This window comes from Carettochelys insculpta, chromosome 16 (genome assembly GCF_033958435.1).
Source record: "Carettochelys insculpta isolate YL-2023 chromosome 16, ASM3395843v1, whole genome shotgun sequence".
NCBI lineage: Eukaryota > Metazoa > Chordata > Testudines > Carettochelyidae > Carettochelys > Carettochelys insculpta.
In genome coordinates this window covers 38,427,497-38,441,608 of record NC_134152.1, presented here as the reverse complement: position 1 = coordinate 38,441,608, position 14,112 = coordinate 38,427,497, and the positions used below count along the sequence as shown (strand labels likewise).

The 14,112-nt window shown below is 54.5% G+C and overlaps 1 protein-coding gene across 1 annotated transcript in view; it reads left to right on the top strand.

Annotated features, from left to right (window-relative positions):
• The window catches only part of HS3ST2 (heparan sulfate-glucosamine 3-sulfotransferase 2), a 28,154-nt gene extending 14,705 nt beyond the window's left edge, over nucleotides 1–13,449 (top strand). The window contains exon 2 of the mRNA XM_075010802.1: nucleotides 12,831–13,449. Coding sequence (XP_074866903.1) covers nucleotides 12,831–13,449 — 619 coding nt within the window. The remainder of the gene's footprint in view (nucleotides 1–12,830) is intronic.
• Nucleotides 13,450–14,112: the final 663 nt, after the last annotated feature.

The window sequence follows — 14,112 nt, the reverse complement described above, 5'->3', positions numbered from 1 at the left end:
TGCTCCGGTCATGCAGAACCTATTACAACTCTGGCTTTCAAGCTGACGTTTCTGACTCTCAGACTCTGCCCAAAGGGGAATGGGTTGTCTGCTTCAAAAGGAAGTTTGAGCAGAAGTGGGGCAAGCCCCAGGCAGTCAGAGCTACATGCTTGCAGGGACTCCTGGGCAGAATGCTGCTGGGATGCAGGAACCGGTAAGTGCCGCATGCTCATGCAGGGAGATAGTTGTGATGAGTTGACACGTGACCTTACCAGGATGCAGGTGCCACCCTGCTGAAGGTGGGAGGTTGTGATTTGGCCTGTGGTGGAAGTAAGTCTCATCAGCCAGTTAGGATGTGCAGGGAGGTTCTGATCCAGGGCATTGGTGGGGCTCTGATTCTCCATTAAGAATCTCAGGCCCCATTGCTAAGAGAGGCTGGAGTTGTTACCAAAGGATTAACTCTCTTTAATAAATGTTTATGTTCAAAGAATTTACGAGTGAGCTCCCAGACAGATAATTAGGGACATTTCAATGCATGCCAGCCGTGCCAGCACAGTAATTAACTTTGTTGCCGATTCATTTTTAATCATTTCTATACTCAGGAGATGTTGAAACGTCCTTTGAGCAGAGAGTTTCTCTTCCGCGGGGCCCATGTCCTTCATGCAGCGCACACGTACCTTTAATTCCTCTCTCCTGAAAACAGCTGGTCACCGCTAAATGAGAGAACCTGACAGAACACCACAGCAGCAGCACGAGGCGCCTGCTGGGCAGAACCAGCCTGGCACCGGGGCGTCTGCAGACAGCTGTGCTTACGTTACAGCACACTGCACAAGCCATACTGACAGCGTTCCAAGGACAGGACCCCCAGGGAGGGCACAGGCCTTCATTCACTCAATCTTGCTGGCCTGGGAAAGCCAGGACCAAGGAAGGCTGGCCCCCTTGCCTGACTCCATCCCACCACCAGCCCCTGCCAGGCTGCACGGAGCAGAGCAGCTGTGCACAGACGGGCCATGTGGTCATACGCTGTCAGTGCAGAGAGGGGAATAGACCCCACATGCTTCCCTCTCTGTGGATCCAGGACTTCTTGTTAAGGAACCCAGTTTTAAGGGCGCTCTGTGAAGCTGGCCTGCATGTGGGGCCAGGTCCTTTCTGGGATACTCCCATCCCCACCTGTGGACTTGCTAGAGTGAGACGAGGGACAGAGCAGCTGCTGGGCCTGAGCCTGAGCCCCAGCCCCAGCCGTAGAGGGAATTGTCCCTCCCTCCTGAGTCACCTGGCCTGCTTTTCATTCCATCAGCCTCCTTTCCTGCAAGTGCCCCAGTGGGCAGCCGAGCGCAGGAGCACTGTTTCGCCTGCCCTGATGGAATATACCAGCCTTGTGGCGTCTCTGCTTTCCATAGGCGGTGACGAATGGAACCCCCTTGGTAGGGCTGCCCGTGGTGTCATCAGGCTGCGTGGTCAAGTTGACCGGTCCCAGGCTACCTGGTTCCCCTCCCCCGGCCCCTGCAGCCCTGGGTCGGTGTGACTGAGTGGGTGCTGGAGCTGTGTGAGGAGGAGGAAGGCTGAGTACCTTGGTGCAGAGAGAGGCAAAGGCTGGAGCAGTGCTGGCAGCACCAGTGGAGGGCCATGTTTGACTTGGTGCGGTGTTCAGAACGTTGGCTTGTCCAGGCTGGAGGGGAGCCCAGCAGGCAGCTGCCTCTGCTCATTGAGAACCTGGGATCTCTCCGACAGAGGCCTGTCTGCTGGGGCTGGGGACTCGGAGGCCGGGGGGTACCCCATCTGCTGGGGCTGGGGACTCGGAGGCCGGGGGGTACCCCGTCTGCTGGGACTGGGGACTCGGAGGCCGGGGGGTACCCTGTCTGCTGGGGCTGGGGACTCGGAGGCCGGGGGGTACCCCGTCTGCTGGGGCTGTCGTCCCACTCTCCCACCTTCTGAGCCCCGACAGAACATGATAGCAGTGAGCCCAAGTCTGCACAGCATTCACCTTTTCCTGCATAAACTTCTCTTCAGGTGGCTAGGAGCTGGGAAATCAGTCGCGGTGGGCTTACATACCAGGAGAAAAGGAGCTGGTGGGAGAAAACACCCTGCATGGCAAGGACCTGCTGTTCCTGCGCCCCGGACCTTGGAGGTCTCTGCACAGGCAGGCATGCAGCAGTGTGGTCACCCACGCTGTGACAACACATGCTCACACGTGTGCCGTTGGACACAGTTGTCTCTAGGTGGGGTCACAGTAGCCTAGACTGGGAGCTCGGCCTGGGCAGCACTGGTCCTTGGTAGTTAAAATCTCCAGGTGGTGTCAGTTTCGGCCTTTCTGGGAAGAATGATGAGAAACCAGTAAAGCAGAGCACAGGAATGCCCTGAATGGCGCGGCAGGTAAACTGTGCTTGCAGCGCGAATGCTGGGGAAGTGTGCCAGACACGTTGCTGCCGTAAACCCACGGCAGTTTACGGGCAGGGCAGCCAAGGCGCCAGCACGCGCTAAGTGATCTTAGAAAATGCTGCCACTGTGGATTTCGTAAAGGGGAGAGTCTGGTGCAGAAGCTGGCAGGTGGGCGATCTCTTAACCCCACAAGGCTGAGCAGCAGCAGCAAGTGTCCATCCAGACCTCAGCTTCGCACCCCAGAACGTGGGCATGGAATACTTGTAATTCCCACTGTGATCTAGGGGACAACTAACCAGAACAGCTCAGCCCAATAAATGGGAGAAAAGGCAGGACTGCCCCGGAAACTACATGTTGGAAGAAGAACTGCTCAGCTGCCAGGAACATCCAGTCCCTCAGGAGGGGCCAGGACTAGAGGGCTCTAAATGGCAGAAGTCTCTGCGTGGGACACAGGCAAACCATTCATTCCATCCTAGAGCACATGCACCATGGCTCCTTCCCAAGTGGCAGTATAGGGGCTGCACAATCAGTCCTCCTTCGCACAGAGCCATGGCATTGGGGCAGCTTCTGTCCCAGAGCTTGTGGGATGTCTGAGTATCCTGGAGAGGAGTCTGAGGGGGCCTGGATTTGTCCATGGTGTTGGTTACCCACAGCTCAACAACTGAGTCATACCTGCACTCGGGCCTAACTTTCCCCAGGGCCTAGCACCTCCAGGACCAGCTGAAATCAGGATCTCAGCCCCTCCTGGGAACCAGGTGCCCTCATTTTCTTCATGGTCCAGGGACGTAGAAATCAGATGTCCCCACCATGCTAGAGCCACAGGGCTTGGGGCTACTGTACCTGGCTGGCCAATGCAGACCAGTCTCTGCTGCATTGCAGCCCCTGCTTGTCTTTGGCCATCCATCTCTGCCACAGTTGCCAGACCCCAGGCTGCTGGTGAGGGAGTGCATTGGAGAGGAAACGTGCACCATGTCATCAGCTAAGGCCAGGCAGGTGTGTGCCAGGGGTTCTCAAACTGGGGCTCCAGCCCGCTCTGGGGCTGATGAGGTCGTGATGTGGGGAGGTGGGCGGTCAGCCTGCAACCCAACTCCGCTTTGCCTTCCACATTTATCAGGGCTTTTACATCTCTAGAAAGTGTGTGATCTGTAAGGGGAGTCCTTCTCAGAGTGGTGCTGTGTGAAAGAGGGCCCCAGGGAAGAGCACTGAAACCCACTGACGTGTGGGCCTGGCTGCACAGCCCATGGGCTCTGGGGTTCTGCACAAGTGGCAGTGTGCGGCTCCTGCCAGGAGCTGTTCATTGCAGCTGGCATTTAACGTGAAAGGGTGGCACTGCAAGTGCTACCCAAAGACCTTCCAGCTGCTGCATGAGCTCTGCCTGCAGGGATAGGTCCGAACCGCCCTGCAGGGCAGGGGTGGGGCTGTTCCCGGGCACTTCCTCTATCCCCGCCTGGTCTGTCAGCTTTTCCTCAGCTGTGCTCGGGGGAGCGGCTGAGGCAGGGATTGTGTTCTGTGTCTCAGGATGCCGAGGCACACGTGGCAGCGGGTTTCTTGCTGCAGAGGGATGCCAGCTGTTCACCTGCTTCTTTGCTGCTGCAGCTGTGATTTCTTTCCCCAGCACAAAGCGTGCGGATGGTGCCAGAGGGAAATAACAACTGATTTTCTCCTGTTTCCAAGTGCTAATAAGATGGGGAGTGAATAAAGGTTGGGGTGTGATGGTTGTCATGGAGTGTGGGGATCACCAGGCCCTACACCACCAGCAACTCACTCAGCAGCAAGAAGAGAAGGATTATGGGGTGGCAGCGATGCAGCATGGAACAGACGTGTGAGCACCAGAACCGGACACCGTCAGTACCATCCATCTTGGGGAGAGGGGCCCAGAGCGGGTCAGAGCTGGGGTCCTGACCTCCTTCCTCCCTCCCCAGCCAACTCCACTCCCCAGCTGGCCAGTTCAGATCCCTCCCACCAGGCCCGTCCTGCAGCCCAGCAAAAGGCGTCACCTGGCTGCTTCAATTACAAAGGGCATAGACATGAAGTACATGTGAAAAGACATTACATCCAAAATGCCCATCACCAACACTGCATTGATGCAGTACCTGGGGAAACTGAGGCACCCACCTGGAGCTACTCGACGACAGTAGCGCCTTTGAAAAAGGAAAGGAGGACAGTCCAGGGACCTACAGACCGGTCAGCCTTACCTCAGTCCCTGGGAAAATAATGGAGGGGATCCTCAAGGAATCCATTCTGGAGCATTTGGAATAAGGGAAAGTGATCAAAAGTAGCCAACCTGGATTCACCAAGGGCAAGTTGTGCCTACGTGTAGAGGTGTACAGTATGTATCTACGTACAGTACTCTCCGTTACTTTGCATTTATCAACACTGAATGCCATCGGCCCTTGTGTTGCCCAGTCACCCAGTTTTGTGAGATCCCTTTGTAACCCTTCTCAGTCAGCTCTGGGCTTAACTGTTTTGAGTACTTTTGTGTCCTCTGCCAATTTTGCCACCTAACTAGAGTAAATTCTTTCATATCCTGCATCCTGTCTTCTGGGACTCTCAAATCACCGGCATTTTAACCACCTGTAAATGTTAGTTACGTTTTCCATACACACAGTAGAGTGAAAGTAAATACAAATAAATACAGTGTAAGTTGACAGTGTACAACACTACTGTTGTTGGTAAATAAAGCACTCTGGATATATTTTTGCTCGTTTCTTAATATCTAATCTTGTTTTTCTTTAGCGTTATGCATTGCTAGGTGCACCTCTCTGTTATCCAGAATATTTGACTATCTGGCAACTTCTGCATGCCAGGGCTGGCAGATATGAAAGAGTTTATTGTACTTACCCCCTCTTCAAGACTGTTTACAACTAAGTTGAACCATAGCGGTCCAAATGCAGACCCCTGGAGCACCCCACTCTTTATTTGGATTGTTTTCCCTTTCTTAACTGGAGTACCCAGCAATGATTCTGTGATGATGATAATGATCCTTCAAGAACTTGCATGACAAGCAAACAAAAAAGCAGTCCAGTAGTAGGTAGTCCGTTGTGTCCAGAGATGGTGTCTTGAGCTTGTACAGGCTCATCGGTTGTTGACTCGCATGTGGCTGAGGAGTCGAAGGTTTGAACAGCATGGGCATTCACAGTGGGGGCAAGGGGATTGTCCTGGCTCTGTTAGTGCGGCTGCTGCTGTTGCTTTCTTCCTCTCACGAGCATCAATGAGACGTACGCGTCGCTGCTCATCAAAGTTGTCATACGCATATTCTACGAGAGCACGCCAGCCTGTTCGGTCTTTTGCATGCTGCTCTAGCTGATCTGGTTTTAAACCAGCATGAGCAATGTTGGCCTTCACGCAGTCTTTATACCTCTTGCAAGGCCTGCCTTGATTCCTTTTGGCCTGGGAGAGTTCACCGTAGAGGAGTTGCTTAGGGATTCTTGACTCCTCCATTCATATGACGTACCCTGTCCAGCAAGGCTGGGCTTTCAGAATCATGGCTTCGATGCTCGTGGTTCCTGCTCTGTCCAGGACTTCCAGATTCGCAACTCTGTCCTGCCACCGAATGTGCAGTATTGACCTTAGGCTCCATGTGTGGAAGCGCTCCAGCAGTTTTATATGTTTTCTGTACAAGGTCCAGGTTTCACAGCCATACAGGAGACCTGGTCAGGACTACAGCCTTCTACGCTTTCAGTTTAGTAGACTGTGGGATATTGCGCTGATTCAACACTCGCGCTCTCAGACATCCTAGTGCCTGGCTGGCCTGGCAGATTCTGGCACTGATTTGTTTGTTAAGGGAGCCATCATTGGCTATCACACTGCCAAGGTACTCGAAGTCCTCTACTGTTTTTTCACTCTGTTCCTTCAATAAAGATTGAAGCAGGGAGAGCAGCAGATCTTGGAGCAGGTTGAAACAGTACCTTGGTCTTCCCCAGGCTGATGGTCGAACCAGAGAGGCGAGTGGCATCAGCAAACTTGTTGACAATGAGCTGGAGATCAGATTCCTTGTGTGTCATAAGTGCACAGTCCTCAGCAAAAAGGATGAGCCTCTCGAGTATCTTCGTTTTAGCATTCAGACGACAAAGGTCGAAAAGTGACCCATCAAGTCTGTATTTTATGCTGACTCTATGATCCAGGTCCCTAACTGCGTGGCTGAGGATGCATGTGAAAAAGAGGTTGAATAACACTGGGGCCAGCACGCACCCTTGCTTCACACCATTGGATATCTCAAATGGATCTGAGGACTCGCCATTTGAAAGAACAAAGCCAGTCATGTCATCGTGGAACAGGCGTATGAGGTTAACAAATCTTCTCAGGCAGCCAAGTGTTGACAGGATAATCCACAGGGCTTCTCTGCTGACGGTGTCAAACCCTTGGTCAGGTCTATAAAGGCAACGTACAGATCCAAGTTCCGCTCTGTGCACTTTTCCTGGACCTGATGAACAGCAAAGATCATGTCAATGGTGCTGCGGCCTGGGCGAAAACCACACTGTGCCTCTGTTAGGTTCTCTGAGATGCTGGTGATCAGACGGTTGAGGATGACTTGAGCCAAGATCATCCCAGCAGTACAGAGAAGGGAGATGCCTTGGTAATTTCCACAGTCAGCTTTGTTGCCCTTGTTCTTGAAGAGTGGGATGATTAAAGTCTTTGGGCATGTCGTCGTCGTCGTCGTCTTCCCAGATGCTGATCAAGATGTAGTGAAAGGCTTCAAGTGACACTGGTCCTGCTGCTTTGAAGATTTCAGCAGGGATATCGTCCATCCCAGGGGCTTTGCCAGAGCTGGTCTGGCTGATTTGCCTTTTTGACCTCATCCATTGTAGGGGGCAGGTCAAGACTGTCTGTTGTGGGTTTCTGAGGGATCTGGTCTAGGGCCACAGGGTCGACAGTGGAGGGCCTGTTGAGAAGGCTGCTGAAGTGCGCTCTCCACCTATTGTTGATGCTGTTCTTCTCCCTCAGAAGGTTCATGCCCTCTGCAGGCAGGAGAGGTGCAGTACTTGGCTTTGAAGGTCCATATAGAGCTTTGATAGCACTGAAGAACATCTTGGAGTTCTTGGTGTCAGCGTAGTATTGGACTTCATCAGCTTTACTCTCCCACCACTCGTCTCGCATTTTGCGAAGTGCCATTTGCGCCTGGCTCTGAAGGTGTTTGAAACGATCACGTTTGGAGATTGAGGACTGATCGTTTTGCCGTAGCAGAAATGTGTTCTGTTTTTCCTCTGAGATCTTCATGATGGATTTGTCGTTTTCATCAAACCAGTCTTGGTGAACTCTCTTTTTCAGTCCTAGTGTTGACTTGTCTGACTCCATCACCAGGGTTTTGAACTGGTCCCACTTTTGTGTTGGGTCTCCAGTCAGAGGTCTGTGGGACATCAGCACTTCATCAAGGCAGGCTGCAAATTTCTCGTGGTAACCAGTATGTTGCAGCTTCCCAATGTTTGAAGGAGAGTCTGACAACCTTGAGCTTCTTGCGGTGCAGTGGTGTGACGTACAGCATTAAGGACTGATCTGACGAGTCTGTGATCAGTCCAGCACTCAGCTCCCCACATGGCCCTGGTGATCTTAACATCTCAAATGTCCCACCTGTGACTGATAACCTAGTCAATCAGGTGCCACTGTTTTGATCTTGGGTGCATCCATGTGGTTTTGTATTTATCGGCTTGCCTGAAGAGAGTGTTGGTAATCGTCAGGTCGTTTTCTGCACACAAGCTTAGCAGAAGGCATTGGCCATTGGCATTCATGTTACCAACACCATGATGCCCCAGCAGCCATTTCCAGGTCCTACAGTCCTTGCCGACCCTGGCGTTGAAGTCACCCAACAGGAGAAGCTTGTCACTAGGAGGAGTTGCTTTCACAAGATGGTCAAGGTCCTCATAGAAACTTTCTTTTGCTTCGTCGCCGCTAGTCAGCGTGGGGGCGTTAAGTGCTGATGACTGTAATGTGGCGAGAGGTGTTGAGCTGGAAGCGCAGCTTGATCAGACATTCACTGACACAAGTTGGTAGGTCGGGAAGCTGGTGCAGGAGTGATGTCTTGATAGCAAGTCCCACTCTGTAGATTCTGTCTTCATTTTCTGGCCTGCGTTACCAGAAGAAGGTGTAACCTCCTTTTGGTTCGCAGATGGATCATTCCTCTGCCAACCTGCTCTCGCTCAGGGCGGCTATGTCAATGTTATAACGTGCCAGTTCTCTTGCTATGAGGGCTGTATTTCTCTCAGGCCTCACACCGTTCTCCCTGTCCAAGAGGGGGCGAACGTTTCATGCTGCAAATATCTTTCTTTTCACTGTTTTTCGACCTCTATAAGGGTAAAACTGCCAGCTGCAGCATGCTGGCCATTTTGGTTGGGAGGACAATTTTTGGGACACCTTTTCTAGTCCCCTTCCTCATTTTGAGGGTGAGCAGTGCTGTCCCTAAAAAGGCCTGCTCAGTCACCTGGAATGCTGCCGAACTCCTCTGTCGTCCCAGGGTCAGAGTGGAGAGACCAAAGTCCACAGGCTGCCTACATGCAGGTTTGGCGCTACGAGTCCCAGTGGTCACCTCTGCCTGTCGCTTCGCCCCTCCGCCATCGCTGCAGGACTTGAGGTAGACAGAAGTGATGAGAATGCGCAAAGAACCTGTGCAGGAGAAGGTTTAAAGTGGAAAAGCTGTTGCACAGGGGCAGTTCCACTCCCTCGACCTCAGAAGCCTGGTTCCAGTGGTACGAAAAGTTGTCACAGCTGGGACTTCCTAGGCTGCAGTGGATAGCCAGGCCATCTTTGGTGCCTTGTCATGCCCTTCGCTCTCCACAGAGTGTTGTAGAACTGCCTTCCAGGTTGTTGGATCTTGCTGTTGATCTCATCCGCTGACTTTGCATGCTGGGATAGGCAATTCCCTATCTCACCACGGGTGTCAGGCCTGCCAACTGCCCTCACCTGGTTTAGCCCGCCTGTCGAAGTGGTTTATCGGGGTGTGGCCGCTGCATGCTACAGCTTCTTAAAACCACAGGTGAGAGCTGGGTGCCAGGTGGGGACCAAAGGTGCACAAACTGCCCCAGAGGTGCTACCCCTCCCTGGACCCCATACACCTCACTTTAAAAACTAACAACATAATTTATTAGGTGATGAGCTTTCGTGGGACAGACCCCTGCCTCTCTCTGTTTACAAACTCCCTGCCCCAAAGGCAAACTGCTGCAGTGAAGAGCTGCCTCTGGAGCTGGGGCATGTGCTTGAAGCAAACCCCATGTATGAAACCCAGGGGTTTAGACTTCCTGGAGGGCTACAGATACCCTCAGCTCCCCATAAATGGTGCCCTTGTCCCCATGCACTGGCAAGGTGCTCCCACCACCCAGTCAGCCCTCAGAGTGCTCCACCAGGAGCAGGGCCTGGGATGGTTTTGAATCTAAACCACCTGTGAAAAAGCTGAAGCCCCGTGACAGGCTACTTGCATGCAGCTGCCTGTCAATGCAGGCGCCCCAAAGGGCCATTGCATGGACCCCTGCCCCAGGTCACTTTACGTGCTGGCACACCTGTGAGCCAGAGATCCCCCATTCCTGTCAGGCTGGAGTCAGGGTGCCACTTCATCGCCTTGCCTGGTTTCCGAGGTGATTTATGCTTCAGGCAGGCTCGGTTTTGCTGCCTCAGCAGTCTCTGCCGCTCCAGAGCTGCCAGCGCTGGGACTCCGCTTGAAAGACTCCTCCAGTCTCATTTCCGTAATTTATTACACCATTATTTTGTATTTTTCATAATTGATTAGAACATGTAATTTCATTTTTAAACACACAGACCTAATCGCTCACGTAATGCAGCTCTAACAAGCCTGAAGATGGGCCATTAATGAAACAGCAGGTTTATGATTCACTGCCAGTGGATGGTAACAGTGAATCACTTCCCTGCTCTGATTTATGACAAGGGGGGCAGCAGAGGGGCCTGCCCTAAATTACCATTTCCTGACCAGTCGCTGCACAGTATGGCAGGCTGGGGGCTGAGACAGGGCAGTGGGAAGGTCCCCAAGCCAGGCCCGTGCTCTGGTACCTGGCAGGTCTGTTAATTTGTGCCACCTCATCGCTTGGTCTCTTTCGAATGAGAACTCTGGCAGGGCGAATGGGGACTGCACAGGTCATGGGCGATCCTGCAGCCCCGGAAAGCAGCTTCCTACCCTGCGGGTGGGTCAGGCTGGCCCCCGGTGCCCTGCCTGGCAGGGGGAAAGGCTGCTGGCAGGCAGGGGTCGACTCTCTGAAGTGAATGGCTGGCCCGGCCCTGCCCTGCCCTGCCACCCAGCTGGTCACTGCCACCGGGGCAGAGGCTGCCATGTCTGAGCAGTGAGCGTGTGCTGCCCGGGGCAAATGGCACCAGCAGTGCAAGGCCACGGGGTCCTGCACTCAAGGTGTGCACTGGTGGGACTGGGAGGGTGGGGCCTGGTGCAGAGAGAGGCAGGCCCCATGGTGTCCTGGTTGGCACTAGCACTAGCACTCGGAGGCACAGGGCTTGCCAATAGCACAGGCTATAGTGCCAAAGCTGAGACTAGGCAGCCTGTCTCCTGCAACGTTTTCCATCCGTGGGTGGAATAAATTTTGTTTTGTGCACTGTGCAGGCAGATGTGCACCACTGGTGAAACACAGGCTGCCGGCTGTGGGCACTCTGCTAATCAGCTGGGCAGCACCCAACCCTCTCCTGCGTGGCACCACCCAAGCACTCCACTCACAGGGAATGCTGCTGCTCCCTCTGCCCTGGCCGGGGGCATGGTGTGCCTGTCTGGCAACGGAAGGGCCCTGGTGGGAACCACCTCCAGCTCTGGGGTGGGGGAAGGAGTTAAGGGGTTTCCTGCACCCACATCACTAACAGACACTTTGGAGAACCATGCCCAGAGCTTAGAGCCTTTTACAAGGCTCAGGGGCAGGGCTCTGCCCTAGCTGCCAAGGGAAGGACCCGTGCCTCCTGCTCACCTTGCTTTCCAGAGGAGACCTGGAGGCTGAACGGCCATGGAAACTGAACCCCAAGTGTCATGGCCCAAGATCCTAGTGGCTCAGGCCAAGAGTCAGAACAAGAGCCCAGTATCCTAATGCCACAGGCCCAGCTCTGACCACTGGGCCACGGTCTCTCCACTCTGCAGCCCTGCACAGGAGGTCGCGTGTTCTCCTGGCCCTACAGTCTAGTTATGAGAAGACCAAGCTGAGGGCCAGAGCTCCTGTGTCCCTGGGCAAGTCACTTAACTTCACTGGGCCTCCCTTGCTCCGTCTGTTCAAGGGGGAGAAACCATCTGCTCTGGCGTGTGGCAGTCTCGCACTGGTGAATGTGCTTGGGGATCCTCAGCTGGCAGAATTAATTAGATTGATTAATTCACTTTTGGGGAGGGGATGTGGCTGGTACTGTGTGGGATTCTGGAGGTGGTCTGGTCCCTGCTCAGCCCAGGGGCACTTGTGATGACACACCCCAAGCCCGGCCACTGTCGAGCAGGTGCACCTGCTCTGCCAGAGCCAGGCACAGAGTGCCTAAGGCTATTGATGGTGCCAGCGCAGAGGAGGCTCAGCCAGCTTCAGGCCTGGTTCCTATCTACCTAGTGTCATTGAGGGACCCACCCAGCCCAGATGGCAGTGGAGGTGCACTAGTGAAGGGCACTGTGGTGCTGGAGGTGCACTAGTAAAGGATAGCATCGCACTGCAGGTGCACTAACAAAAGGCACTGTGGTGGTGGATGTGCACTAGTATAGAATACTGTTGCACTGTAGGTGCAGTAACAAAAGGCACTATGGCGGTGGATGTGCACTAGTAAAGGATACCATCGCACTGCAGGTGCACTAACAAAAGGCACTATGGCGGTGGAGGTGCACTAGTGAAGGATATTATCACACTGCAGGTGCACTAGTGAAGGGCACTGTAGGGTGGAGGTGCACTAGTAAAGGATACCATTGCACTGCAGGTGCACAAGTGAAGGGCACTGTGGTGCTGGAGGTGCACTAGTAAAGGATACTATCGCACTGCAGGTGCACTACACGTGCACAAGTGAAGGGCACCGTGGGGGGGTGGAGGTGCACTAGTGATCTGTGAGTCAGAAGGCCTGGTCATCCAGGCTTTCAGTGGGCGTAGGTGTGATAACACGAGTCCTGTCCAGTCGCACGGCGCCTTTGCAGTCCCTCCAGAGGCATTGGTCGGGCACGCCCTGTTTTTCAGTTCCTGCACTAACCGGTCTGCCCCGAGGGTTTTAAGCTGGGATCTGGTGTGTCTCTGAACTGACCCTGCTGCAGACTTGTCCTAGCAGTAGCTACAGTGCAGGGCAAGTGTCGCGTTCCCCCCATGTGCTATTGCATGCTCCAGGGGCGCCTGGATGGGAATGAGTCCCTTGCCTCGTGCTTGCTAGTCTGTCTCTTAGGGAGCTGAAACCATGTCATTGCCTTGCCTGGCGGTTTCCAGCCACCCGGCTCTGAGCTTGGGGCCCCAGGGCTATGCTTGTAGGTGCCTCCCCTAATCCGGTGGGTCCCAGCTCCTGCCCTAACCTGTGCCTGTCTTTGCTTCCAGAAGTCTGATGCCCAGGACGTTCGGCAGCCAGATCACCATGGAGAAGACACCCAGCTACTTTGTCACCAGGGACGCCCCACGGCGCATCTTCAACATGTCCAGAGACACCAAGCTGATCGTGGTGGTGCGGAACCCCGTCACCAGGGCCATCTCGGACTACACGCAGACGCTCTCCAAGAAGCCTGACATCCCCACCTTCGAAGGGCTGTCCTTCCAGAACCGCAGCCTGGGGCGGGTGGACACCTCGTGGAACGCCATCCGCATTGGGATGTACGTGGTGCACCTGGAGAGCTGGCTCCAGTACTTCCCCCTCTCCCAGATCCACTTTGTCAGCGGCGAGAGGCTGATCACAGACCCGGCGGGGGAGATGGGCAGAGTGCAGGACTTCCTGGGCATCAAGCGGGTCATCACAGACAAGCACTTCTACTTCAACAAGACCAAGGGGTTCCCCTGCCTGAAGAAAACCGAGAGCGGCACTTCACCGCGCTGCCTGGGCAAGTCCAAAGGGCGGACTCACGTGCAGATCGACCCAGAGGTGATAGAGCAGCTCCAGGACTTTTACAGACCATATAATATTAAATTCTATGAAACCGTTGGGCAGGACTTCAGGTGGGAATAAGTGTCCAGGCCCAGAGCAGTGGTGAGGGGAGTGTGCCGCAGTCTGCCGGGCGGGCGGCAAACTGGAGCCGGGGGAAGCCGCCCTTCTGGTGGCCATCGTAGCCTTCCCGGTGGGGGCAGGTGCACGTGGTTCTCTGAGCCCCAGGGAAGCCAGGCTTTGCCAGGCCAAGGCAGAGGCCCAACGTGCTGGCAGAGAGGCTGGGGATGCAGCCAAGCCCTCACCAGATTCAGTCAGCAGCTGGGGGCCTTGTTTAGTGTTTGGGTTTTATACTGCAATTGGGCACACGTTGGGCAGCCACAAAAGGGCCCCTGGGCTGGGTGTGGAGGCCAGGGGCCTCTCACCTTTAACAATTGGTGGCCTGTCCCCACTGCTGCCCAGGTACAAACGGGCTCACACCTCGACCTGCCAGGAACTGTGCACATGTTCCAAAAATAGCCACAAGTCGAAGCACTCCCTGGGCTCTGGGCAGGCCTGTCCCTCACCTCCTTGGTCAGCTGGCCAGGACCAGGATGAGTGTCCTGCACCCACAGGGCTGGGGACTGCAGGGGCACTACGCCCCGGGAAGCAGCTTGGCATGGGTTGGGTGAGGGCGCTCCATTTTGCCTTTTGTCCCCTGAGCCCAGTGTGTAACCATGAAGTGGGTGGTTCCGTGCGGGGGGAAAT